Genomic DNA, 26,763 nt, shown 5'->3' with positions numbered 1-26,763 from the left:
CAAAACAGTGTATGTAACAAACCTATGTCATGTATTTTCATTATGAAAAACTCATATTTCCCAGTGTTTAAATCCCTTTCTCTCCTCTGCCGTTCCCCCATGTAGATGGAGTCTTTGTTTGGCAGCCTTCCAGAGATGCTGGACTTTCAGAGGGTGTTTTTAGAGACCCTTGAAGATGGAATTTCTTCCTGCCTGGATTTTAATAACCTTGAAACCCCTTCTCAGTTCCGTGTAAATATAAAATCTCATTTTACTTCTAAAAGTGCATCCTGATACTAAGGCTTGTTTCTTTTGCCTTTCCCCTGTTACTAAGAGGAAGCTTTTTGTACATAAAGCTAATGTTGTTAAAAGAAAGCTGTTTAGACATTGAATTAATTGAGAGATGCTGAGTGCATTTATATAATTGCTGTTATTATGATGCTTCTCTCCGGTGCTACTTCTGCAACTGATGTAGCCTGAAAGCCCTTGTCCGCTCTTTATGCTGGTTGGTCATAATAGTTAGGCATTGGCTTTCTCAGACCATCAACCAGGATTCTTACAGGCACTATGTGATTGTGGGTAGCATAAGTTTGCGTTTGTGCGAATATGCAGATAGTGTTGTCTTTTCCAACAGTGACTGTAGACCTAGACATTATGATAAAGGCTGAATTATTGTCTTTTTTTTCATGTACTGGAACTCTAGAATCCAAGATAGAATCTGCTGTTGAGTATCCTTTAATATACTATAGTTGAAGCTGTGTAATTTGTAAAATGGTTTTGGCTATAAGAGCTTGAGGTTAGCTATTTAATAAATATTATAAATAAAGATATTATGATAAAAGCTTAATAGTATAATAGTGTCAAAATATGGACTTTGCTTCCTTTCTTCCAGAGATCTTTGCATCTTTCACCTATGCCACTACTAAATTTGTGCTTTTGAATGATCCTTTTATAATTGTTTCTAAAGTAATTTTATCTACCATAGTATATAAATAACTTCTAAGAATAATGAGAGTAGCTTATAAATTGTGGCGAAAGGGGTCAGTGAATTCATTCTGCCAGTTTTTTCCTCTGTCTTGACCAGAGGAATTTTAGTGCAACCTAAAATCAAAGGCACCAGTGCGTAAAGTACTTGCCCAGTATTCAGCACAAAGATGCTAGTGAGAGAGACCTCTTTAAAATCATGGCCCCAAATATCTTGTTCCTCTCTCAACTGCAGTGAGAAACTGCTAGAATCTTTATAGGGCAAAGGAAGAATTTTACGCTCTCACCTTCTCTTTTCAAGAGGCTGGCGAGAATAAGGGGAAAGATTAACTCTTGGCATGATGACTATAGAGCTGAATTGCAGAATAGCAGACTATATATTTGCATAATTTACAGCACAGTCCTATATAGAGTTACTCCAGTCTAAGGCCACTGAAATGAATGGGCTTAAACTAGAATAACTCTCTTTAGGGCTGCGCTATAAGTCATAAAAGGATCTAATTGGAGAGGAAGTTTCAGGAATGAATCTATAATGCTGCATTCTGAAAAAGACCATGCATTTCATTCTGGAGGAACTCCCATTCACTTTGAGAACTGTGACTGTGAGGCATATATGCATTGTGCACTATAAATCTCTCTTATCACAATCAATTTGGTAGTCAGAAATTCCTCCAGGAAAAGGTCATTTTTAGTCTATATAGCAAATGTGTCATTCTGTGCCAGCGTCTGGTGTTTCAGGATATATGCTGGATTCTTATAAAATAAAATTTAAAATATAAACATTCTTTTTTCTGGTTTGTGCAATGTTGCATTGCTTCTGACATATGCAGAAAATTTATTTTAGAACCATTTGTTAAAGTAAAATAAGTTTCTGAACATGCCCTCCTAAATCACTTCTGAAATGCTTTGCATCTTGGAACCATCTCCTTTTCTGAACTACCACATGCTAGGTCACATGCTTGTCTGATCTCTACCTAATCCCATCCAAGACTTGCATTAACAATATTATGGCAGTCTGAAACAACTACTGTACTCAAAAGCTGAACAAATTCTTATCTGAGAAGGACCAACATTGATTGACGTGAGCCTTGGCCAGTATGCTCACTGTATTGGTAGTGTGGAAAGTCTGTGAAAATCTGTAGTTACAAAGTTGCATCCAGACAGGGTTAGAGAAGTCTTATATATGACTTAAATACTAGGGCAGAGTTAGCCTTATTGCTGTATTACTTATTACATGAAGCAACAAGGAACTGAGATACAGTTTTGCAAAGGCATAAAGAGGCGTGTGTAGAGGAAAGCTAAAAATGTTCATCCTTTTAATTAGGCACTTGGGCCTACCTTGATTTTCTTATATACACACAAAAGAGTTACCTTCAGTAAAAGATGGATAGTGCATGATATTGTCAGTATCATTAGCATGTTTTTATTAGATATGGCTATGAGGTGGTAGGACTTTTGAAGGACATGGATTCATAGGGTCACAAAATGAGTCAGCAGCCACTTGATGGCACTTAATATACACACATGAGGTGGTACAGACATTTTAAAAAATCCTAAAATGCCATAATAATGTTTCACGAAAGTCTCTTTAGGTGCACACTGAGTGCTTGTTGCATATGTACCTTTTCAGTATGGAGGGTTAGGCTTATTTTATAGTTTAACCTTCTGATTGGTGATGTAACCAGGGTCTGTTTTGGCCTTGCTGGCAAAACCTTTTCCTGGCTTCATGCCAACCCCTATTTGATGGTTGCTTTTCTTCTCTTCTGCTCAGTTCCTGGATCTGAAAAGCACAAAATGGAAACTCCTTCATGTTTTTTCTGCTCTTTGCTTTAGAAGGGACCTCAGTGTTTGCTGGGTAAACATCTGATTAATTGCTGGTGTATATATTCTCAAATGGAGAGTGGACATTCCTTTTCTTTTTGCGTTCCTCTGTTGCATCTCTAGATCTCTTTCATGCCCGTCACCATGAAGTCCAATTAAGTCTGCAATACATCCTTGTATTCTGGTTTAAGATTATGCAAACTGCACTCTGGGAGCTTCTGCATTGTAGGCTTTATTCTTGACCATTAAATAGGCGACCTCAAAATGAAGATTATTTCTGCTTCTGTTCAAGTAACATATCGTCTCTGTGTTGGTTTCAGAAGCTGCTGTTCTCCCTGGGAGGTTCTTTTCTGTATTATGCTGATCACTTCAAACTGTACAGTGGATTCTGTGCAAACCACATAAAAGTCCAGAAAGTTCTTGAAAGAGGTAATTGCCTTGGTGATGTAATGTATGCATATGACTGATTTTAAGCAGCAAAACAGTAATTTTGCATGGTGAGAACATTCTGAAAATAATTTTTTGCTTTAGCTGTGTAGTTTGCCCTCTATTAAAATATGGCACTGAGGCAGGGTTTTTATTAATGCTGATAATAAGCTATCATATTTCTTCTGATTTTAATTCTCCCTGTTTGTTTCTGAAAGTATCCTTCCGGTCTCTCTTGTGTGCACATATGAAAATGTGAATTTGTCCAGGCAGCTGCTGACAATCAGACTTCCTAAAAACAAATAAAAACACATACAGGAGTAATTGGCGAATGTGGCCTGAAACAATTTGTTGCTATAGCTACTTCTGAGAAGATTTTCATGTCAATCGATCTTAGTCGGTGTGGCATAGGAGTCAGTGTCAAATTTGCTGTGCCTTTTCTGCCATAAATCTTGCTGGACAGCCTTGGGCCAGGATGTCTCTCTGGTTCTGACCTACCTTACCAGGATAAAAGCCACCATGGTAAGCCACTCTGAGCTCCATGGAGGAAGGCAGGGATAAAATGCAGACTTCAAAATTGATAGACTGAAAAAAGGTGGGGTAATAGTTGTGGCGATAGTCCACTTCAGGGGCAAATCCTAGATGCATCAAGTATCCCACAAAGTGCAATCCTGGGTGAGGGGGAAGGGCTTTGGAAGTGGCAGGACCCCTGCACTGGCATAGATGCCATTTCATGTCAGTGTAAGTGTTATCAACAGAAGTGCAGGGGCACTTTTGCTGGCACTGGATCTACACGGCTGCATGACATCTAAGCGCCAAGGCAGCCACAGTTCCAGTGCTCCTCCATGCCAGCGTCAATGGGATGTTCCTGGAGATGGAGCCAATTTTCGTCAGCTTCTTGAGCCTCTTCAGCCCTTTTGCTGGTGTGCAAGGGAGGGTTGCCTACTTTCCTGCTGGGTAGGGTGCCACAAACCTCCGTGGAGATAGTGAGGCTGCACTGTGCCCAGCCATGGCTCATCAGCCCCCTGCCCTCAGGAGTGGTTTGCCCATGTGCTGACTGTGTCAGTGGTCTGTGATTTGCATTGGGACATACCCATTGACAGTCAGCTGGTTCAAAACTTTTTGTTAAACCTGCTGGTTCAAAACTTTTTGTTAAACCTGCGTTGCTTCTGAAAAAAAACACCAACTTTTATGCTGACATGCTAATGCATGAGTAGGGTAGCCTAAGTAGCATAAAGCAAACTATAGTTGGACTTCCCCCCCCTCTGGCCTGCTCACATTTAGTCTATTCCAACTAATAACCAGAGACTATTGAGAAAACTCAGCAATGAAGGAATAAGAGGGGAAGTCCTCCTATGGATTAAAAACTGGTTGAGGAACAGGAAGCAAAGGGTGGGTGTAAATGGGAAGTTCTCACAATGGAGATATGTAGAGAGTGGTGTCCCCCAAGGATCCGTTTTGGGACCAGTGCTCTTTAACCTATTCATAAATGACCTGGAAGTAGGGGTGGGTAGGTAATTTGTATCGTATATAGCAGTGGTGCGTAATAGGATCTAGAATGTATGGGGGAGATTTGCATAGTTCCTTTCTGGAAACTAATGTCTTCATTTTCCCTCCTTTAGCTAAAACAGATAAAGCCTTTAAGGCATTTTTGGATGCTCGCAACCCTGCAAAGCAGCATTCTTCCACACTGGAGTCCTTTCTTATTAAGCCGGTTCAGAGAGTGCTGAAGTATCCATTGCTCCTAAAAGAGCTGGTGTCTCTGACAGACACTGAGAGCGAGGAGCATTACCACCTCACAGGTACTTTCCAAGAACTCACAACGTTAGCGAATGTTCAAAGGATTGATTAAAAAGAGTCACACATTGAGCACTTTGAAGGTGATTATCTTTTGTTGCTGTGAACGCAAACGACCAAACGACCCACAGGCTGTTGTGGGTTTTCCGGGCCGTGTGGGTGTGGCCTGGTAATTTTAGCTCCTAATGTTTCACCTGCATCTGTGGATGACTATGAACACACCTTATTTTAAATAAGACCATTGGTCCATCAATGTCAGTATTGTCTGTTCAGACTGACAGTAGCTTTCCAGGGTTTTAAGTAAAGACTTTCCATATCACCTGAATCTTTTAACTCCAGATGCTGAGGATTAAACATGGGACATGCTCTCCCACTGAGCCATTGCTTCTTCCTATAGTTTCTCATGTGATGTGGGTGTGTTTAACTGTGCTCAGAACTATTTTTCTTTGGGATACTTTGTTGATCTGATTAAGACTGCCAGAACCGTCCAGAGAGCTCCCACTGCCAAACAATTCCTGTACATTTAGGAGCCCCTGAATGTAATTTGTGTTGAGAATTATCTGTTCTACTTCACATACCATAATGAAACCCTTATCCTCCTGTGGTTATCCACTTATCTGTTCCCATCATTTCCTATTGTGGTGAGTTCCAAGCTTTTAAGGAGATTCATTATACGCTTGTATACTGACATGTTCAACTACTACATCACTGGTTTCTTTTGAACACTGCAGAGGCACTGAAAGCAATGGAAAAAGTGGCCACCCACATCAATGAAATGCAGAAAATCTATGAAGATTATGGGGCAGTGTTTGACCAACTGGTTGCTGATCAGAACGGAATTGAGAAGGAGGTAAGGCGACACTTCAATTCCTGCAAGTAATTTGATCCTTTGGGCTCTGTCCTGATGGAATAAAGAAGCAGTTTCCAACTTGGGTAACCAGACTCCTCCCGGGTGGCCCTTGGTATTGGCCCTTAGAAGCTAGAAGCTTCAGCAGAAAACTCACCTTCAACTTCTTGAGCCATTTGGATTGCTGTCTGTTTCATGTACTAATATGTAGTTAAAAATAATTGTGCTGCTTATCCTACTGTTATTCCACTGTATGTGGCATAACAGTGCAACAAAACAGATAGCAATGACTTTAAACTAATATTCTTACAAACACCTGTTTGTAAGATTACTTGTTTCCAAGGCCAGGTTCTGTAGTGAAAGGTTACTGGATGCATAGGATGTCTGAAATCCTGTATGTGTGCTTGGGCTAGGGTTGTGCCATATTAAGAGGGCACACAAAATAAAGCTCAGAAGACTAAGATGCAGAAAGACGTGATTCAAACTTTTCCAGATGTTTCTGGCTGAAAGTTTTATCTTGACAAATACCCCTGCAATTACTGAAGGCCGCACTGCTGTTGCTTGGGTTGCCTTCTCTTGGAATTAATGCTTAAAATATATCTTCTATTTTGCAATGAACACAGGTCACAGAACTTTCAATGGGTGAACTTCTTATGCACTCTACTGTTTCATGGCTGAATCCATTCCCATCCCTTGGAAAAACCAGAAAGGACTTGGAACTCACAGTATTTGGTGAGTGGTCTGAACTAAACTATGTCCTGCAATAGACACTTCATCATTAGGAAGCAAGGATATAATGGTTGCCAGTTAGACTCCTGCTCTGAAGAAGGAAGTGGCACTAAATATTATTGAATCTTTTCCCTTAAGCTCTGAAATCTCTTCACATACAATGGGTGGGATTCAGAGTCCTGCAAGAGGAGCTGCTTTCATGGAATGAATTTTCCCCTCCCTGCTCCATCTGTATCCACTGTGCTTTGACCTTTGGGACTTACAGGGACCCCCTGGAGTAGTGCTAGGTCTGATATGGAAGTCTGTGTACGTTTGTGGTGATTAGGACTGAAAGATGGGACTGATCAGAATTGAAAACCCTGCCTTGTTGCTGCTGGAAGTGGTTTCATATCAATAGAAAATGAGTCATGGATCCAACCTGTTATCTTAACATATGTTATAAGGTAGGCAGGTATTATTATCTACATATTACAGAAGAAGGTGTATTAATACAGAGAAATAGTATGAGGCATGTCTGATGTGAAAGCTGAAACAGGGATTTCCTTTGCCATTAAGTTTCATAGCTCAGCTCATGTCACTCTCAAAGGTGACGTTCATATATTTGTACTTTTGACTGTGTAAGGAAAAGCCCAGGACACTGGATAAAATACTGTGGGGCAGCAGCCTGTCAGTGCCCAAGGATATGGTCCGAATCCACAGGAGGTCTTTGTTCGGTTAGCTCACTGCAACTACTCCAGTTACTACATTTTTAGCAGACACTTTTCACATTTTATAGATTTTCTGTAGCAAGAACAGAAGCTAGCTTTGTTGCAAATTTTCACATGAACACAATAATCACATGCACCATTTGAGCTCCTTTGATAGCATGCAGGATGATTGACTTACATCACCAGTTTCATCAAGGACCCAGTGTCATGAAGAGCTTTGCTTCTGGATAGCAGCCGCTTGGTTGTTGCAGCATTTTAGCCAAGGGCCAAGTTCAGTATCATCTAATTTACTGGTGTCATTAAATTGATTGACATGCAATGCTTTTCGTGTAATAAAAAGGTGTGGGTACATATGGATAAAGAAGACATTAAAACATACTAAATTACCTTCCTGTAGAAAATTCCAGATTTGCATTATGTTCTCATCGGATACATTCCAAAGAGCATAAAGCATCCTGCTCAATCAGACCAAAGGTTTTGTTGAATTATGATTCCATAACTTTTTAATGAATTCAGTGTTATGACTGAATCCTTGTGCTTATCAGTGGTTTAAATTTAAGCTTAATTCCTCCAACTGGAATAAATTTTAAGCCTGCCTAAAGCCTGGGCCTGTAGAATGACGTGTAGGTGGTGGCACTAGATGCCGAGGCCTACTTATATCACCGATTTTCTACCCTGCAAGGGAAGGAGGGAGAGAACATGACCAACCACTAGTTCCTTCCTCTCCTCTGCTGGGCTCTTTTCTCACTACCTTTCCCTGCCCAGCTTCTTCTCTAGCATTTCCTCTGCCTGCTCACAGGGTGGCAGCAGCTCCTTCTCTACCTGGGACCATGGCAGCTTGACCCATTGTTCAACCTGCCTGCCTGAACTGCATTCCCCCACCTGGGCTGGCACATGAGGTTCAGGCTGATGGTATAGCTGCGTAATTCTGTTGTGGCTTTAGTGCCTTTCTTTTGTAGTCATGCGAATCCTGCTTGCTGAATGGTCATCTTCCTGCTCCCAATTATGTAATGTTTGCAAGATTTCATCATGCATATTTTCCATGCAGTTGTGCACAACTACATGGTGAACATCTAACAAGCATGTACACACTTGGAATTGTTATTGTGAGAAAGTTTTTTTTGTTAAATGTAGCCACTGTTTTGGGTTTGTAACATTTCACTTAACCGAATTTACTGGTTGTTCGCTGCATTCCAAACTGGAAGTTGTTGTCATGCAAACGGCTGTGCTGTCTGTGTATATAGTCTTTGGTGTTGCTTCTCTGTGTTGTAAGCAATCCTTGATAAGGGACCAAATAGCATATGTATATATTACAGGTTGTAATTATTGAGGTATATTCCAGCTGGCACTCTTGTGGCAGTTCATTTCATCTCACTGTTTTTGAAGCTCATAATCCCCAAACAAGAACTCAGACGTTTCTCAGTCACACATGCTTTGCTCCTGCTGAAACTGCAAGTTAAGAGTTTTTCTTAAAGAACTCTGTGTTTGCACAATTGCAAAATCCTGCACTTTTTTTACCCTGAATATATTTAATCTAGTTTACTTGCGGGGAGGATAATAGAGTTAGGGAAAGAAACTGTAGTGAATAGCTTAGATGGGATTGTGACGCAATCAGTTGTGGCTTTTGTAGAAGAAATGAACGAGAGAACATGGTAAATGGACAAACTGGCCTAGTGGTCCATGTCTACTCCAAAAACAAAAAGGGGGAGGTGGGTCAAAGCTCTGATTAGGCTGTCCAGGACAATCATGCCTTCTTCTTCTTTCTTGTTCTTCTTTAAAGACATTCTTGATTTTGCTCACCTACATATCCAGAACATGGAATCCAAACAGATCCTCCTAGTAACAGATTGCTGGGAGCAGCAAGTAGAAGAGATGCTGGAAGACTGTCCTCTGTTTCAGCCGTGCGTGCAAATGATAGCCCCTGTTTTCTAAGAGAGTTACTGAATGCCCAGCACATCCTCAGCCTCTCCTTTTGGGGAGGGGGTCAGGGAGCTGCTTGAGAGCTGATTGGCTGTCATCTAGCCCAGTTGTCCCAAATCATCCTTACTTTTCCTCAGCCTCCCCCTACACAAACCCCATGGCTGGGAGCCTGTTTTCTAATATGAAATTGCACTTCTTACATAAACATCATTAGTAGATACTACATCCTAACCATTTATTTTACACACTCTTGCATCAACTGTATAAAATGTTATCTAATGCTATAACAAAGTATAGGATTAAAAAAACTTGCTTCCCAACATAATTTGAAAAATAATTTTTCTTTTTCTCTTAGTGTTCAAAAGAGCGGTTATACTAGTATATAAAGAGAACTGCAAACTGAAAAAGAAGTTGGTAAGTTACTTTGGCTTACTCGTTAATGCTCACATTTATTTCTTCCCTTTACATCCTACTTTTTTAACAGTTCTCTCCCAAAATAGTGTTCATCAGTAAAGAGAGAGACGCCCTGTGCTCACGCTTACAGTTTAAAAAGGCAAGACACACCACAGAAGAGTAGTGCTGTGGAAAGGCAGAGGAAGAACAGTTAGTTTGAATCTGAGAAAGGAGTTTCACCTTCTCCCCCAGTGCCCGTATCACCAAATACTTCATTGGAGGCAGTGCTGCAGCGTTGTCTCCAGCTGCTTTAGTGTCCCCCTCCTCCTTTTGGATTGGGTTGCCTGTTTTGGCAAGCAAAACTGGTTAGACTGGCAAGATGACTCAGTCTTCAGCCAAGTAACTTACACTGCTTAGAAAAACTTCATGAAGAACGTGAGGCTGTCTCTCCCTTGTTAAATGGTGGTCCCAAAGCCAAACACCAGCCTCATATGATTGTCTGCAAAAACAAGGTAATTGTGCAGTATGTTGTGGGCCAAAATACAGGGCTGGTGGTAGATAACATTTTAATATTTACAGTTTCCCTGTTAAGTATTTATAATCTTTATTTCACCAGCACCTAAACCTTGTTAGAGGTTGACAACTATATAGTAAATACATTGTACATGAGGACTAACATGACACTTAGATCAACATATCCATTGGAAGCTCTATTGGTTTCAAGGGGAGCTCATTTAAAATCAATCAGTTAGAATTAGTTACCCTTTTAAAAATATCTAAAATTAATTTATCAATTTTCCTTTTCTTTATAAGCCAACTAATGTCCGTACTACATATAATCATGGTGACTTGGATTCATTCAAGTTTCGCTGGCTGATTCCTTTATCTGCTCTTCAAGTCCGACTGGGAAATACAGCAGGTAACTTTAAAAAATACAGATCGGTGATTCTTAAACTGAGTAACAATAAGTAAGTGAATAGTCTGTTTGCACCTTACTGTTATGCAACATTTTCATAACCTCTACATGCTGGAAGAATTGAAAGTGAGTTTAAAAACATTAACTGGGTAATACACTAATCACAGATTTAAAATAATTAATGGCATTTGTGAAAAAAAATCAGTGTTTCTGGTGTAGCTATGAACAATTTAAATGCATTACTAGAACAGGAAATATGTTTAATGCTCTCTGCATTTAGCCAAATGAAAACTGACTTCTAAATAGCCTCAAAAATCAAGTACACAAGATTTTTAATTGAATAAAAGCAAGACAGGCATTTGATTAAAAGCTTTGCATTTATTGACAACCTTAATTTCACATTAGCCTGGCAAAAATGTTGCTAATGTGATAATATTGAATGCCCTCAGAATGTACAAAAGGACAGGGAGGTGTTTTTTTTCTAGTACACCATCTTATTTTCCCTATCCATGGAATGTGAAGGAATTTATGTGAACATTTTGCTTCCGCTTGTACGTGAGGATATATACTGTGAGCAATAGAAGGACAGGAAGTGAGCAATGAGGGAAAATATTTCTGAAAGTTTAAATGCTAACCATAGAGATAATGGATAATTTAAGACTAGGGCATGGAGGTTACACTTTAATCACAAAGCCTCCATGAAGATCAGGTTCTGTTTGAATATTTATAATCCACCTATCCCTTCTATAAAGAGAACCTATTGCCATTGTTCTATGAAAAGTACTTTGCTTAGATTTTGAAAAAAATCATGAAATATTTACAATAGCAAGGGTTTTTTTTCTGTGTGCAGGAACAGAAAACAATTGCATCTGGGAAATGATTCATACTAAATCAGAATTAGAAGGAAGACCTGAAACAACCTTCCAGCTGTGTAGCAGGTATACTTCCAAGTGCTGATAATGGGACTTCCCCCCAGATGGCTTCTTTCCTCTCTCCAGCCATTTAAAAACATAGTATTTTTTTATACACAAGAATAAGGTTATTATGATGAAATGTATCTTATAGAAATATACTGCACTGAATTTTACTTGTTGATTGAGTGAAGTGTAGTAGTTAAAGAGTCAGGCTAGGATCACGGAAACCTAGGTTCAAATCCCCACTCTTGCCACGGAAGTTTGCCAGGGTGACCTTGGGCCAGTCACACACTCTCAGCCCTGACCCTGGCTAGTATTTGGATGGGAGACCTACAAGGAACACCGAGGCTGTGACATGGAGACAGGCAATGGCAAACCCCTCCAAACCTCTCTTGCCTATGGGCAGTAAGTCAGCTTTGATTGATGGCAAAGAAGAAGAATCCACTGACAGTTGTGTGAACCTGTTTGCTCAAAAGAACAAAGCCTTTGGAGGTTTTTATGTCTTTATCTCCAAAATCTCAATCAACTTCAACTCTAAAGAACCTGCATGATTTATAAATGTCATTCTGTTTCCTCACATCTACAGTGACTGTGAAAGTAAGACCAATATAGTCAAAGTGATCCGCTCAATACTAAGAGAGAATTTCAGGCGCCAAATAAAATGTGACTCGCCTTTGGAGAAAACATGTAAAAGTCGGCTGGTTCTGCATAAGAATCGAATTCCTCTTTCAGCAAAACTGGGTAAGACAGAATTTTCTCTACACCTGTCAAAATGATATCCATACCTTTCAAATAATGCCTTAAACCGTTCAGATAAACGTCAAAATATGATTGGCTGTACTGTATGGAAGGTGCTAGATAGAGGTTAAGTTCTGTTGACATTGCTCTTAGAACTATGAAATCAGACTAATAAAATTTATTCCAGAATTAATTATAGTTCGAGCTGTAATGTTTTGCTGTGACATAATTGTTTTGGTCAAGTCACTGATTTTATAACAATCACAATTACATTGCATCTGATACCATCTAGCCTTGCAAATAGGCAAGCAGTGTAGAAACTTAGTTCAACAGGATTGCATGCTATTGCTGCTTAGGGTCCTCAGGCTACCTCACTTCCTCCTTTGTATGAGAATACAAGGAAATACTCCCCAGGTGCCTGATGGTACAAATTGTAACTTGGCAGTTCATCACAGAGGAGGAGGAGGAGGAGAAGGATTGCCCATGTTTTTATATCAGCCTATGTGAGTAACCGTTCGCATTTTATAAAAACGATTTTCAAAAGAGTGCAAAGAGTCCATCAACATAAAAACCAGTAATTAGCAAGTAATTCATTCAGCAGCTTCTGTCTAGCAGCTGCCACTCAAGTAGTACATTAAGTGGAATGGCTAGTTGCAGAATAATAATGAAGCAGGGAAGGGGACTGATTGCCTGTCATTCCTGGAAGGCAGGAAGAACATCACAATCAGCACCATACTCTGTCTCAAAACAAGATGATAGTAGGGTTGTATAGTCTTCCACCGCAGAACTCAACATGCCGGACTTTCTTTGTTGTAGAATGCTTTGCCTGGGCCCTAGTGACACCTAGTTTGCAAAAGGCAAGTATTGGTGATAGTCACTCACTGAGCTATAAACGCTCTTGTATTAAAGTACCATGTTCAGTAATGGTTTTGATAAAGGCAGTACATAAAAACAAATTCTAATTCTAATTCATTCAGGACTATATCCTAATGCAGAAGCATCCAATTTTCTCCACCACAGAACTTCAACTGACTGTACTAGCATCTTTATCTGAGACAGAGGATAGCAATCCTCGCTGACTTAAAGCAGTCCATGTCAGGCAACAGCTGGACCCCTTACATGATGATGACTGACCTTGTAGGCCTAGGAAGAGTCTCCCGTCCCTGTGGCCCTCCAAATTGTTCAAGAAAGAATGGATGACAGTTCCAAACATGTGGTCAATAGGGTAGAGTCTGATAAACTAAAACCAAGAACATCTGGAGGGGCATGGGCTGGAGACTCCTGTTCTAGGCTATATCAAGAAGGGTGGGCAGCTGGCTGCTTTACCATCTTGCTGTGGCAGCTGACTGTTTTACCATCAACTGTTGCTCTTCATAGCATTGAAGCCATGTGCTGGCTTTTACAGTGACAAAAAAGAATGCTTCCCCCCCCCCCCCCGCCACCTCTGTGGTGCTGGCATGGTTTATACGTACTCTTCTAAACTCCACATGCCCAACTGCCAAGTTTGAAATGTGCGAAGTGTGGCTTTTATGAAAAATCTTGTGAGAAGATAGCTTAAGAATGCTTGAGTTCAACTTTATTTCAGCAGCCTGTTAAGGTCATTCATGCCCTCACTTCTAAATGCTAGATTATAATTGAATTGTATGAGCTTTGTTATTAGCCTCGCAGTTAGTTGTCATTGTTTATAAAAATTCTTGTATTGGACTGAAATTACTGAAGTATTTTATGCTGGGCAGCTTCCTCAAGGTCCTTGAAGCTACTGAAGAACTCTCCCAGCAATGAATGGAGCACTGAGACTAGCAAAGGAAACTCACTGGATTCTGACGAATGCAGCCTCAGCAGTAGTACTCATAGCAGCAGCTGCCACACCACAGACAGCATCCTGGAGTCGAAAAATTCATCTCCTGCGAAACATCTGCTGAACTGTGCATCAGATTTCCCAAACAGCCCTGTGAAAGAGTCTGACATTCTAAGTGATGAGGAAGACGACTACCAGCATGTTCTGAAGAAAGGCAGCCCCACAAAGGACATAGAAATCCAATTCAAGCGCCTGAAAATTTCAGCGAATGCCACTGAGGTCACAGGGGAAATGCATCCTCTTGAGACAGATGATGGGTGTGGGGTAGGAGAACATCCTAAGCTAGTGCGTGCTCACTTCTGTCCCATTAAACGGAAGGTGAACAGTACTAGGCGTGACAGAGGAACTCTGCTCACCATGCAAGAGCACCATCAGTCGCTTGACAGTCACCCTGACTCTTCAAGTTTTGATCTTAATTCAATTTTAGAAAGGGAATTTAGTGTGCAGAGCTTGGCTTCAGTGGTTAATGAAGACTGTTTTTATGAAACTGTGGACAGGCACGGAAAATCCTAACTTAACGGAGGCAGACTTTTCCTCCCACAAGATTTCACAACATGATTGTTGTAATCCGAAAAGCTCCAACTTTTCAGCGTAATGCACTACTGTGTTTCTTCACAGAAGTAGTTGTAAAGGCTTAAGTTATTTTAATTTATTGTGGAAAAAATTAGTTTAAACCACCCAGAATCTGTAACCTAAGTTCTCATTTGCATAAAATTAGGTAGCTTTTAAAACTTATGGAGTAAGAGTGATGGGGGGAAATTAACTTTAATTTCTGAAAAGTCCAGACAACTTTAATGATTTGGGCATTTGATTTGGGCATTGAATTTCCACAGTTTTAATTTTTTTGCTTTATTTAAAGCAGTAGCGTTTTTAATTAAGTGTAAAAATAAAAAGCCGCATTAAGATGCAAGGTGGTGTTTATACTTTATTTTATATATATAAATATGTAAATACAAAAAAGGCTGTACTGTAATCTTATTTTATTGTATTTTTTATTTTCTCTACAAACCTGTACAATAAAATGACAAATTCAGTAGAATGTTTGTTGTGTTTTGCCTTTTTTACCAAGTTAAACATATGGATATTTAGGCTTCTGCTCACTTTATCCTTGTTTATGCTGCAAAGTAGGTAGGCTATTCCAGCATTGGGAAGACAGCAAAACCTGTATTTGTTCTGTAATCCTGATGCTCATCTTCTGTCCCGCTCACATTCGTTTCAAATATGCTTCACTCCAGACAGATAGGAGAATATACTCACTCGCTGAAATAATTTACTCATGTAGTAGAAAGGGTTACCCACTTTCTGCTTAGGTAACACTTAAAAGTTAGCTAAAACAAACTGTCATCCTCAGTCACTTTCAGATTGCTGTTATTCTTCCTTTTCCTATCTCTCAGTTCCTCCCGGAAGTTGTAAGCAAACAGATTTGGATCTTCATCACACATTTTCCTATACACATTACAAAGGTTTTTAAAATGAAACATAGAAAGTTGAGATGGACGCAGAGTTGGATCAACATCAGCTTCCATGAGCATCTGTTCAGCTTTTTTCAAACGTTCTGCTTCAGGAAACAAGATTCTGAAAAGAAACAGTGAAAATTATTAGGAAAAGGTGACTGTTACCATCTAATTTTATTATTGTCGAAGGCTTTCACAGCCGGAATCACTTGGGTGCTGTGTGGTTTCCGGGCTGTATGGCCGTGTTCTAGCAGCATTCTCTCCTGACGTTTCGCCTGCATCTGTGGCTGGCATCTGAATAGAAGTATGAGTAACAATGAAGTCTATAGCATGGGAGTAACAATGAAGTCTATAGCATGGGAGTAACAATGAAGATAGCAAGGTCAATAGGTGGGAGCATCTGAACAGAAGTATCCTGGCCTTTGTTTCCTTTGTCTATAGTCATCCTATGTTTGTGTGGAGCTGATTAGTCACTGTCTTGACTCTAGTATTTTTCAACACTGGCAGCCAAGTCCCATGCTATAGACTTCATTGTTACTCATACTTCTATTCAGATGCCCTCACCTATTGACCTGGCTGTCTTTGTTATTTGTTTCTTCACCCACCCTGGACACTCCAACAGGTATATATACTCCACTTGCTTTCCCAACATCAGATCCACACAGCACCCAAGTAATTTTATTATGATGATTTTTAATGTATCTGATCCACTACAAGTGGCAACTAATCACTGCCAAGTGACCATATTATAATTTGTTTCATGTACATTGTACAGTCAGCCCACTTCAGTGTTTTCAAAGGCAAACCATTCACTTGTTAAATGCAGGGGCGTAGCTAGGGAAAATGGAGCCTGGGCCAGACTGAGTTTTCCGCCTCTCATACGCCCCACTTACCTTAGCAGGCAACGGGGTGGGGCAGGGGCACATGCAACGACCTCCCACTGGGCCTGGCATCCCAGAGACTGGCCTAGCCCTCGATGGATCTGGCATTTCCTGCTTCAACCCAAGGCTACACCTGGCTCATCATCAGCGCTTGGGGTTTGGAAGGCTCTTCTATTGCTTCACTTTGTAACTAGTGATTCAGGCATACATTCCCCTTATCTCTCATTTCCTGGGACCAAGGGGGAGTCTTTTGCAGGCTCTGATTCCATAACAATGCTCTCTCTCTCACTCTTGCTTACCTTGACAAATTGTTTTGGGAAAGGGGAGAGGGGGGGAATGCTGAATGAGCAAATGTTTTCTGGTATATACCAGGAACAGGAGACAGAGCCCCCAGCTCGGCTTCTCGGACCTAGAATACTGACACGGTTCAATAAAAGCTCCTGATACCTTCATGAATCTCAATTATTCACTGGAGTAACAGACCCATACAGGTCTGTTACAGGTCTGTACAACTTTTAAGTAATAGTTGCATCAACATTAATGTTACAGACGTTCTATATTTGTGAGAGAATACTTACTGTATTCCCTGATGACAGTATTTTCTTCTGAACTGAAAAACATTTTGAACAACTTTCTCTACCAGCTTAAAGGGCTGTTCTATCTTTGGTTGCACCAACGGTGTAAAATGAATGATAGTGACATCCACCTGTGAATTTAAAAAAAGATACATGACTCTACAGGGGAACTGCCATCGCTACTGATTTAATAAGAACTTGCATTCAAACAGGAGCAGACAAAATCATGTTAATCCATTGAAAATGCGGAATTACCTAGTCACTCTGCAGAAGGTAAGCTGAGCTAATAGACCATTTGCTGTAATAACTGAACAGAAACCAAAGTTGAGAACTGGAACAATTGGTTGAGAATGAATGCCTCAGGACAGCGTTTAGTTTCTGCAGACTTCAAATGCACATGCAGTTGTCTTTTAGGGATGGTTTGCACTACAACTTGTGTCCTGTACCAAGCATTAGAAAATCCTTTTTCAACGCAGGAGGGTATTCTTGAAAGGCTCACCTTCCCAGTCATTCTGTGAGAAGGCCTTTGCAAATTTGCCAATGTCCTTCTAGCACTAGTGAAAGGTAGTTTTCTAGTCCTGTTCTGCAGCAATGGGACTGCTCCAGCTCTCCATTCAGCATCCTGGTGCTTATCATTTCCCCTACAGCAGCCTCTTTCTCTTCCTCCATATCCCTCAACTAATCCTCTTGCTCCATATCCCTCAACTAATTAGGGCCAGGCACCAGAACAATGTCAAAAACTTTTTTGAACATGGCTGCCACCATGGAAGCAAAGTGGCAAAGGCTTCCAAAGATGCAGCCCCGCCAGGAACCATCCTGCAAGATTTTAGGTGCTACATCTCCTGGCAGGAATGCCTTCATCAGCTTCTGTTGGACAACAGCAGCAGCCTATGCTTAGCTGTGACGTAAGGTGCTGACGTTTAGGTGCAAACAACAGCCACAGTAGCCCCTTACATGATGGTTCTGGCATAAGTCTTGGGCAACCATCTGAGGAAGGGAAAAGTCATAGCGACTTCTGTGTCTTCAGATCATAGATCCTTCCCTGCTATTTGGTCCACACAAATCTTTGAGTCTCAATTTAACAGCAGACATTAAAAAGTATCAAGTATCAGGAGACATTAAAAAGCAGACATTAAAAAGTATCATTGTCAATAGTAGGAATAAAGTAAGATTCTCCTTGCCCTGTCCAGTCGGGGCAAGAGGCAAGGGGAAAAAGCTTGCAACAGCTTTGAACAGGCTGGGACTCCCCTGACCACCTCAGCAGAGTCAAGAGCTGGGAACACAACACTCAAAAGGGATATATATCCCCAAGAAGAGTCAGCTCTTGTTGTACTACTCTAGGATGAACAATGAGCCTCACTCTGCCCACCGCACTGGGCACTCACCTGGTTCACCTGCTGAATCAAGGAGGGGTGTGATGAACCCTGGTGGTTTGACAGAGAAAGCCAGAAACAACCAGTCAGGGTCCTTAGACTCTTTGGAGGGAGAAGGAGAGGAGAGGAGGATTTATGGCAGACAGTATGGGGAGGTTTGAACTTGGGTCTTTCTGCCCAACACTCTAGCTCCATTATGCTTGCTCTCAAGTGATGTATTTACATTATATTTAAGCTCAATCCATGCTCAATCAACTCATTTAAGTGCATTTCCAGGGTCATCTGAATTGGTCTCAAGCACTTCTGTGCTTGAGTCACCTTTCTAAGCACATTCCCATCACAAAGGTGGAATGAAAAGGGAATTAAAATAAATGTACAATGAATAGAGAATATACAACATCTGCCAAGTTATACAATAAGTACCAATAGCCATAGGTTAATAGAACCATATTTGATTGTCCTTGAAAACAAACTGAGTTTGTTTACTTGAATACTTCTTTGGGAAACTTTGACATAGGCCCCTTTCGTATAGGCCAATAAATGCGGATTAACTACGGTATAAAACCCGTGTGTGTGTGTGTGTGGGGGGGGGATTTCGCATGAATCCTGTTCCTAACGCAAGCCCACTCCGCGTTTTCACTTCCAACCCATTTTTTTCAAGAATCGCACTATCTGTGATTCTTTTATTTTAATGTGGATTGCAGCCCTGGCCGAGAAGCGGCTGCCCCGGGAAGTGCGTTACTTGGCTGTGCTTCCCTTTTTCCCCCAGTTCCTGCCTCTCAACTGCGCAGCTATGGAGGGGCACATGGACAGCAGCATGGCTGTGGAACTTCATGCCTGCCAGGTTTCGTAGCTACACAGTGGAGGGAAAATTTATTATTATTGGGGGGGGGGAGAAAGCATCTCAGTACAAAGGCACCCGCCCCAGCCAATAAGCTCGCTGACCACAGGACGCCCAGCCATGTGAACCGTCTCATTTATCCCGCCTGCACCCCACTTTACATTTGCTGTGAGGAAAGGGCCATAGAGTTGTCTTCTTGGGTTCCTCAAAACCGGCCTCCAAAACCTAGTGTAAAAACAGACTGTTTTGCCCTTTGCCCAGACTGTCTCCAAAGCTCTCTGGGGCAACTCTGTTTTGAAGCCTCACCAGAAAGATCCCCCCTTTTCCAGGAGAGGCATGGGACAGCCACTGAGAAAGCTCAGAGACAGACTGTTGCTGAGAATACCTCAGACAGTGGTTTACTGCCAGTAGGCCTGGCTGGGAAGACTTGCATGTGAACATGCAAGTAAAGGCAGTCCTTCAAATGGGACCAACAGAGGATTCAGCAGAAAAACTGCCAATGCACATCAGTTTTCAGCAAGCTGCAGTTATTTCTAAAGATCTCCCAGTTTTAATTGCCTGCAAGTCAGATACAACTGGGGCCTTGCTCTTAGTTTGAAATTGCAACAAATTTAAAATTTGTAAAACAAAAACAATTTATACAACCTGGAAAATGGTTGGTTACACAGATTAAAAAAGAAGAAGAGACTAGACAGATTAACAACCTAAAATTAAAAGACGACATTATAACGGATCCAGAAAAAATACAAAAAGAACTAAGGGACTATTTTGCTAAGCTATATGAACAGGAAACTATTGCAATAGAAAAGGTTATGTCATACATAAATAATGAAAAAATAGAAAGCCTCACTGATAAACAAAGAGAGTGCTTAAATAACACCATATCTGCCCAGGAAATTTGCACAGCAATACAGGAGGCCAAAAAAGGCACAGCTCCTGGCCCAGACGGCCTATCTATACTCTACTACAAAACATTTGCCGATATATTGGTCCCCCAGCTGGAAAAAATCTTTAATAACATCTTAAGGGAAGGGAAAATTCCACACTCATGGGAGGAAACCCACATCACTCTGATCCCAAAGAACTCTTCACAAACTCCACAAGCTAGTGACTTTCGTCCCATTGCCTTGCTGAACAACGATTATAAAATCTTAATGGCAATCCTGGCAAAAAGACTCCAGAATATATTAAAGGATTATATTAACCCTGACCAATCCGGATTTATTCCAGGAAGGAACAGTCACAAGAATGTTAGGACAGTGATAAACATCATTGAAAAAATGGGGAAAACTCCAGGAGAGGCATTTGCCATGATTTTTATTGATGCAGAGAAGGCTTTCAACAAAGTGAACTGGGATTTTATGAAATCTTTACTTATAAAAATGCAAATAGGAGACCAGTTCTTAAATGTGATAGGCAGTATATACAACCTCCAACATGCCAATTTAAAAATTAACGGGAAATTATCAGATAAATTCTACATTTCCAAAGTCGCTACCAAGAGCAAGTGCGATGCCCTCGATCTCAAGCCTAATACTTCTATTCAATATCGTCCTGGAAGTATTATTGAATAAAATCAGAAATGACTCCTCACTGCATGGTCTTAAAATTAAAAAGCATGAATTTAAAACCCAGGCTTTTGCGGACAATGTAGTGATTTTTCTAACCAACCCTGAGAATCAGTTAAATTCCCTTCTAGAAACAATAGCTGCTTTTGGCCAGCTGGCGGGCTTTAAACTTAATAAAAACAAGACAAAAATGTTTCTCTGGAACTTATCAAAAGACAAAACAGACCAATTGACACAGCAATCTGAAATACAAACGGCTAACAAGATAAAATATCTTGGGATCACCTTAGAAAAATCGAATAGGAATTTGTTTTCCAACAACTATGACAGAGTGTGGAACGAAATTAAACTAGATCTGAAAAAAATGGGAAAACTTAATGGTTTCCCTAATGGGCAGAATAGCACTAATTAAAATGATGGTTCTCCCAAAAATGCTATACCTTTTCCAAAATATTCCCATCATTGTCTCAACAAAAGTCTTCCAAAAGTGGAAAAAAGAGATAACCCAATTCATTTGGAAAAAGAAAAAAGCTAGGATAAAATACTCCTCTCTAATAGACAGCAAAGAAAGAGGGGGACTCACCCTCCCGGACCTAAAATTATATTATGACTCTTGCTCCTTGATGTGGACTAGAGAATGGATATATCTAGAAAATGACCAATTATTATGTCTGGAAGGCTACTTACAACTGTATGGGCTGGGTAAAATGCATTTCATCTGTGGTCTAATTCAAATTAAAAAACGATAAATAATTTCCAAAGACCATATATGCTAATAAGAAGAAATCTGCTACAAACACTTGGAATAAATATCGTCCAAGATTGTATCCAAAAATCCCTTCGTGGATTTCAAGACAGGAAGCCTTGCAAAACAAACAAGGTCTAGTAGGTAAAAACTGGCTAAGATACTCAGACATTCTCACATGGGAAAATAATCAACCAACTCTTAAACCAAGAGACCAAATTAAAACTGGTTCGGTAGACTGTCAATGGTTTCTCTACTTCCAAATCAGGGAAGAACTTGAGAGAGACAAGCAAATTGGAGGAATAGAGAAAGTCCAAAACAGTTTTGACAAAGTAATATGGGATCCGAATAAAAAATGATCAGCAGGATTTATAAGTATTTACTTCAATACTTATTAGAACAAGAGCTGATCAAGGACGTGATGATAAGATGGGCACAGGACTTAGGCAAAAATATAAACTATGATAAGTGGGAGGAAGCATGGAGATGGCATGGCAAGTTCACCTTATACTACAAGGTATTCCACAGGTGGTATGAAACACCTCAGAAACTAGCCCAAATAGATAAAAAACATCCCTCAACATGTTGGAATTGTGGAAGAAAACTTGGTTCCTACTTCTACATGTGGTGGGCGTGCCCCAAAATCAAAAAATTTTGGAGGAAAATCCATAAAATCACCCAAAAGATTTTAAGTCATAAATTTAAGATGTGTCCAGAAAATTATCTTTTGGGGGTGTTTCAAGATAATGTCGCGCCGAAAAATATTAATCTTTTTTTGTATTTTGCTACGGCAGCAAGACTACAGATAGCAAAGAATTGGAAAGGGAACAAGACACCAAAATGTAAAGACTGGATTGACTCAATAATTGAATTCAGGAATATGGACAGATTATCATCTTATTTGAAAAACATTTCTGAAAAACGGTACGAAGCGGTATGGAACCCACTACAACAATACTTAAAGGAGAGAAGATAGAAATTACCAGTCAAAACAGAAAACAGAACTAATGGAATACCACTGGAGCCACGCTTTCCTTGATTAAGAAATCTATAAATTCATGTGTTTGTAGTCAATAAGATTAGCAGGAATAGCATCAAGAATTTACTTTATTGCAGATATAGAATATCTTTCATATAACTGAACAATAACATTAATACTATTAGATGCTGAGGATCAGCAAAATATCACTTAGAGTAGATTTATTTTGTTATAAAAGACAGAAATATTATACCTTTAATTTGTTCTATGCTGTAAAATAGACAAACTACATGTTGTAATGTTTTTCTCGTGAAGACTAGCTATAACGCAACAATGCAATATAGAGAACAATACAAGATGCACGAAAAATTCTTTTTTTTAATATCATTCTGTTTTTAAGTAGCCATAATTTTTGTTGTATATTTTTCTAACCGTTTGTGGTTTAATGGTTTTTGTTGTATTGTTATTAATTTCATCTTTTTAATAAAAAATTTTTTTAAAAAAAGAAATGCAGAGGGCAGGTTTCCAGTGTACACAGTGTCAAATCATGAACCAGCTGTTGTTGTTGGTTATCCAATCTTACTGCTTTCATTTTAGTTTCATAATTCAGAGCTAAAATGGCTATCAAAACCAAAAAGACACAGGCATGCCTATTTTTGGGGGTGTTAGCCATAGTTCTGAACATATAGTTCTGAACATATACATATACTTTTATGTATATTGTGGTAATTAACTTTGGTAATACAAACAAACTTGTTTATTCTTTTTTTATACACCCACGCTTCCTCCAAGGAGTTCATTGTTCTCCCCAGTTTATCCTGAGCAACAACCCTGTGATGTAGATCAGAGTGATACAGTGACTGAATTAAGGTCAACAGGAAAGCAATTAAGAATTTGAACCCAAGTTTCCCTGGTCCTAGTATAACACACTGGTCATCACACCACACTGGGCTTCTTAACATGCTTGCTGACAGGAGCCATTTTACCTCAATGTCCCAAAGGAAAAACACTTTTTTCAAGTCAAAACACATGCAGAAGTAGAGCAGATTTCATCCCACTGAAAGGAAGAATTAAACTTTGTAACAAAAACATCCATATGAATTAGATGTAATTTGGCACTTAAGGTGACATAACTGAAAGAACTGTGATCTCAAGGTTACATGTGGATGTTTTCTGCTTGTGGAAATACAAAGCATTTCACACGGCTCACTCCACTGGAGGCCTGGATTCCTAGAACTCTAGGAAAGCTGCTTCGTTACTATGGAAATGGATTCAGGAAAATGCTGTTCACTTGCAACGGGATGCTTTAAAATTATAGACATTATGTGCTATTTCAGGGCTGTGCATTATTAGTAGGCAGGATTACAAAATCTAATAGGATACATACAAACATACTTAACTTTGTTGATAGCAATACTAGCCTCTCCATTTTGTTTTGCAAATGTTTTAATAGAGCAAAAATAATTGCAACAAAAACAAAGCAGAAGATCCCTTTTGCATGGAGTAAAGACTCAGAAGGTCCCCATCCTATCACTGTTGCTGCCATTCGTTTTCCTAAAAACCAGAAAAATATTTTTTCTCCATACTGCAACGAGTGTTTCAGAAACACAATTCAGCAAAGCAAGCCAGGAGACTAGAAGAAAAAAAGATACAACCAGGAGAAAACCCCATCCTACCCTTCTTGGTTTCAAGTCCCACAACCAACTGGGCATCAGCTAGTCAACCAGCCAGGCAAGCAAACCAAAGACTCTGATAATGAGTGAGGCTATTCTATGTATCACTGGCAGGACAAATCCCCACCCAGACAGACAACTATGGGTGTAGACAACAAAAATTCAACAGGGCTTAAAGACTCCAGAAGACAAAGGGATAAACAACAGGGGGAGGGGATGAAGATTTAAAGTGTGTTGCCTTGTGTTTTAAACTTTCTGAGATTCAAGTGCACTGTATAAGATTCAAAGACTGATAATTCAGGCTAGGGAACATCAGAATTCATGGGCTGCTGCTCAAATTCTATTCCTTGAAATAAATAAACACCACATAATTCCAATCTTAAACCAACTGTACTGGCTGCCCATTTGCTTGTGTTTACCTATCGTAAGAAACATTTACTTGCATCTATTCCCACCAGTCCCTTGAGATCTGATCCATCTTCCATCATTTGTCCAAGTAAACACTGCAAAAGCAGAGATCGTTTTCTGGTGCTGCACCCACAGCGTGGAATGTCCTCCCAAAGGACAGTTGGAGCCTATTTTCCAGCAAGCAAATTATTTTTTTTAAGCCTCTGACCAGCAGCTGCGTAAAAACTCTATTAAATAGCTAGCTACTAATGTGGCTGCTAATATTTAAAAACTTGAACATTCCCTTTGATTCCCTAATATCTGGAACTATACGAAAGAACCACTCATTTTCTCTGCTGAGTGCTTTCAAATGTTAACTGACCTTTATTAATTGCTTGAAGTTTGGTACTATATCAGTTCCCAACCTTTTTGGCATGGGAACCCACAAGTTCCAATTTACTTTGTATGGTGACTCATTGTCACATGAATTCTGGTCCATAGTTTTGCCAGCCATTGTTTTCATGCATTTTAACTGCAAGATTGTCTATTTCATAAACATTACTTCTGTTATCCAACCAGAAGGTTACTTGAAGAACCTATTAATTTAGAATTTATTGAAATTTATTTATTGAAATATTTATTGCAATTACAAAGTTACAGTAAGGACACAACTCTCTGATTGCAAATTATGCACAAGCCTATACATGTCGGCAGCAAATCTCTGCGTTCAACAGGCCTTACTCCCAGGTAAGTGGACACAGGATTGGCTTATAAGTAAGCTCCATTGAATTAAACAGGATTTACTTCAGAGACAACACACAGAAGAAGAAGGTTTTGCCAGTTCCTTACCTGGGCATACAGTGCCGGAGTCCCAGCCTCTTACATCCCACTTACTTCTTCGGTAAAGAACAGATTGAGAAAGCAAAACATGGAAAGAACTTCAGATGCCAAAAGTGAAACTCCTTTCTCTTCTAGTAGTTTTAAAATGAAAAGAAGTCCCATCACCCACTCCACTCACACACACCAATATTCCATTTAACTTCAACGGCAGATTTCTCCTTTAGGGAAATTCATCCATTTTGAAAAATTAAGCACCTTCTGTTTTCTTCTGATCATCAGTTGAGGCCACTATGTCCACAGCCTCATTCGGACATATCCTGTCTCTGCCAGGGGCTGGAGTGAGGGAGGATATGAAACTGGCGCTGAAATAGGTAGTAATAGGGAATACTATGGTCTGAATTAACTTGACCTTGGCTGCCAGTGTCAGACACATCCTTCCACTTGAGAATCTTTTCTAGCGCCTTCACAGCTGGCCTTCCTGGTCTCAATCTCCTTCCAATTTTTTGGTTGCAGCCTCCCTTTTGGTTAATGATGGAGCAAAGGAACAGAAAGTCTTGAACAATTTCAGTTTCCTCACTGTCCACCTTAAAGCCGAGTAATTCTCCAGTAGTCATTACTTTTGTCTTCTTGATGTTCAGCTGGAGTCCTGCTTTGACACTTCTCCTTTAACTTTCAGCACTGGTTATTTCAAGTCTTCACTATTTTCTGCTAGTATGAAGTATCATCGGCATATCTCAAACTGTTAATTTTCCTCTCCCCAACTTTCCCTCCACCTTCATCTAAATCTAATCCAGCTTTTCTTATAAGACCTGCACACAGACCGAAGAGAGAGGGAGGTAAAATTCATCCTTGTCAACTGGAAACCATTCTGTCCTAATAGTAGCCTTTTCTCCAGTATGCAGGTCGTGCATCAAAACAATCAAATGCTATGTCATACCAGCCCAAAGATCTTCATTTAAAATCTGTTCTGCATTTGCACTGCAACTGCTGCTTGTTGTAATATATTTCAATGGGAAAGGCAGGTCAATTGACGTTCCTGTCTCCTATTATATCCAGTGGGTGTGTCAGCTTCTCTCTCAGTGGACAATGATTCATTTTAGTGTATCGCTTGAAGAAGTGGGGCCAGAAGATGTGTATAACTGTGACTTCCCCCAGCAATCAGAGTCAATGAGTCAAGGATAGGTTGGTCCAGTGGATTCTCTCCTATGGACACCCTAGCATAAGTTGGTTAATAACCTCTCCATACTTACTGCTCCATGACCTCCTGGCAATTTCGGCTACATCAAGCACGCTAAGCACCTCTATAGTATCAGTCACATTAAGCCTGGGAGCCACACTAGCCATTTCTTTGGGTATTTGTTGCAACTGCCATAGTAGGCATAATTCACAAATAACTTTTAAAATGCACCTCAGTGACT

The 26,763-nt window shown here is 40.0% G+C and overlaps 2 protein-coding genes across 15 annotated transcripts in view; one reads left to right on the top strand and one right to left on the bottom strand.

Moving 5' to 3' along the window:
- Positions 1–15,065, top strand: part of TIAM2 (TIAM Rac1 associated GEF 2) — a 199,703-nt gene extending 184,638 nt beyond the window's left edge. For all 8 annotated transcript variants that reach the window (XM_048488283.1, XM_048488301.1, XM_048488292.1 and 5 more), the window contains 10 exons: positions 106–231; positions 3,105–3,213; positions 4,833–5,012; positions 5,739–5,857; positions 6,478–6,586; positions 9,566–9,624; positions 10,417–10,522; positions 11,370–11,457; positions 12,020–12,174; positions 13,908–15,065. In XM_048488283.1, coding sequence (XP_048344240.1) covers positions 106–231; positions 3,105–3,213; positions 4,833–5,012; positions 5,739–5,857; positions 6,478–6,586; positions 9,566–9,624; positions 10,417–10,522; positions 11,370–11,457; positions 12,020–12,174; positions 13,908–14,542 — 1,686 coding nt within the window. In that variant the 3' untranslated portion in view covers positions 14,543–15,065. The remainder of the gene's footprint in view (positions 1–105; positions 232–3,104; positions 3,214–4,832; positions 5,013–5,738; positions 5,858–6,477; positions 6,587–9,565; positions 9,625–10,416; positions 10,523–11,369; positions 11,458–12,019; positions 12,175–13,907) is intronic.
- The window catches only part of TFB1M (transcription factor B1, mitochondrial), a 45,391-nt gene continuing 33,632 nt past the window's right edge, over positions 15,005–26,763 (bottom strand). For all 7 annotated transcript variants that reach the window (XM_048488411.1, XM_048488428.1, XM_048488404.1 and 4 more), the window contains exons 7-8: positions 16,943–17,070; positions 15,005–15,604 (exon numbers count right to left, since the gene is read on the bottom strand). In XM_048488411.1, coding sequence (XP_048344368.1) covers positions 15,358–15,604; positions 16,943–17,070 — 375 coding nt within the window. In that variant the 3' untranslated portion in view covers positions 15,005–15,357. The remainder of the gene's footprint in view (positions 15,605–16,942; positions 17,071–26,763) is intronic.

This window comes from Sphaerodactylus townsendi, linkage group LG01, assembly GCF_021028975.2.
Source record: "Sphaerodactylus townsendi isolate TG3544 linkage group LG01, MPM_Stown_v2.3, whole genome shotgun sequence".
NCBI classification, from domain to species: domain Eukaryota; kingdom Metazoa; phylum Chordata; class Lepidosauria; order Squamata; family Sphaerodactylidae; genus Sphaerodactylus; species Sphaerodactylus townsendi.
Note: the sequence above shows the minus strand (reverse complement) of the source record. Positions and strands in the feature narration are given on the sequence as shown.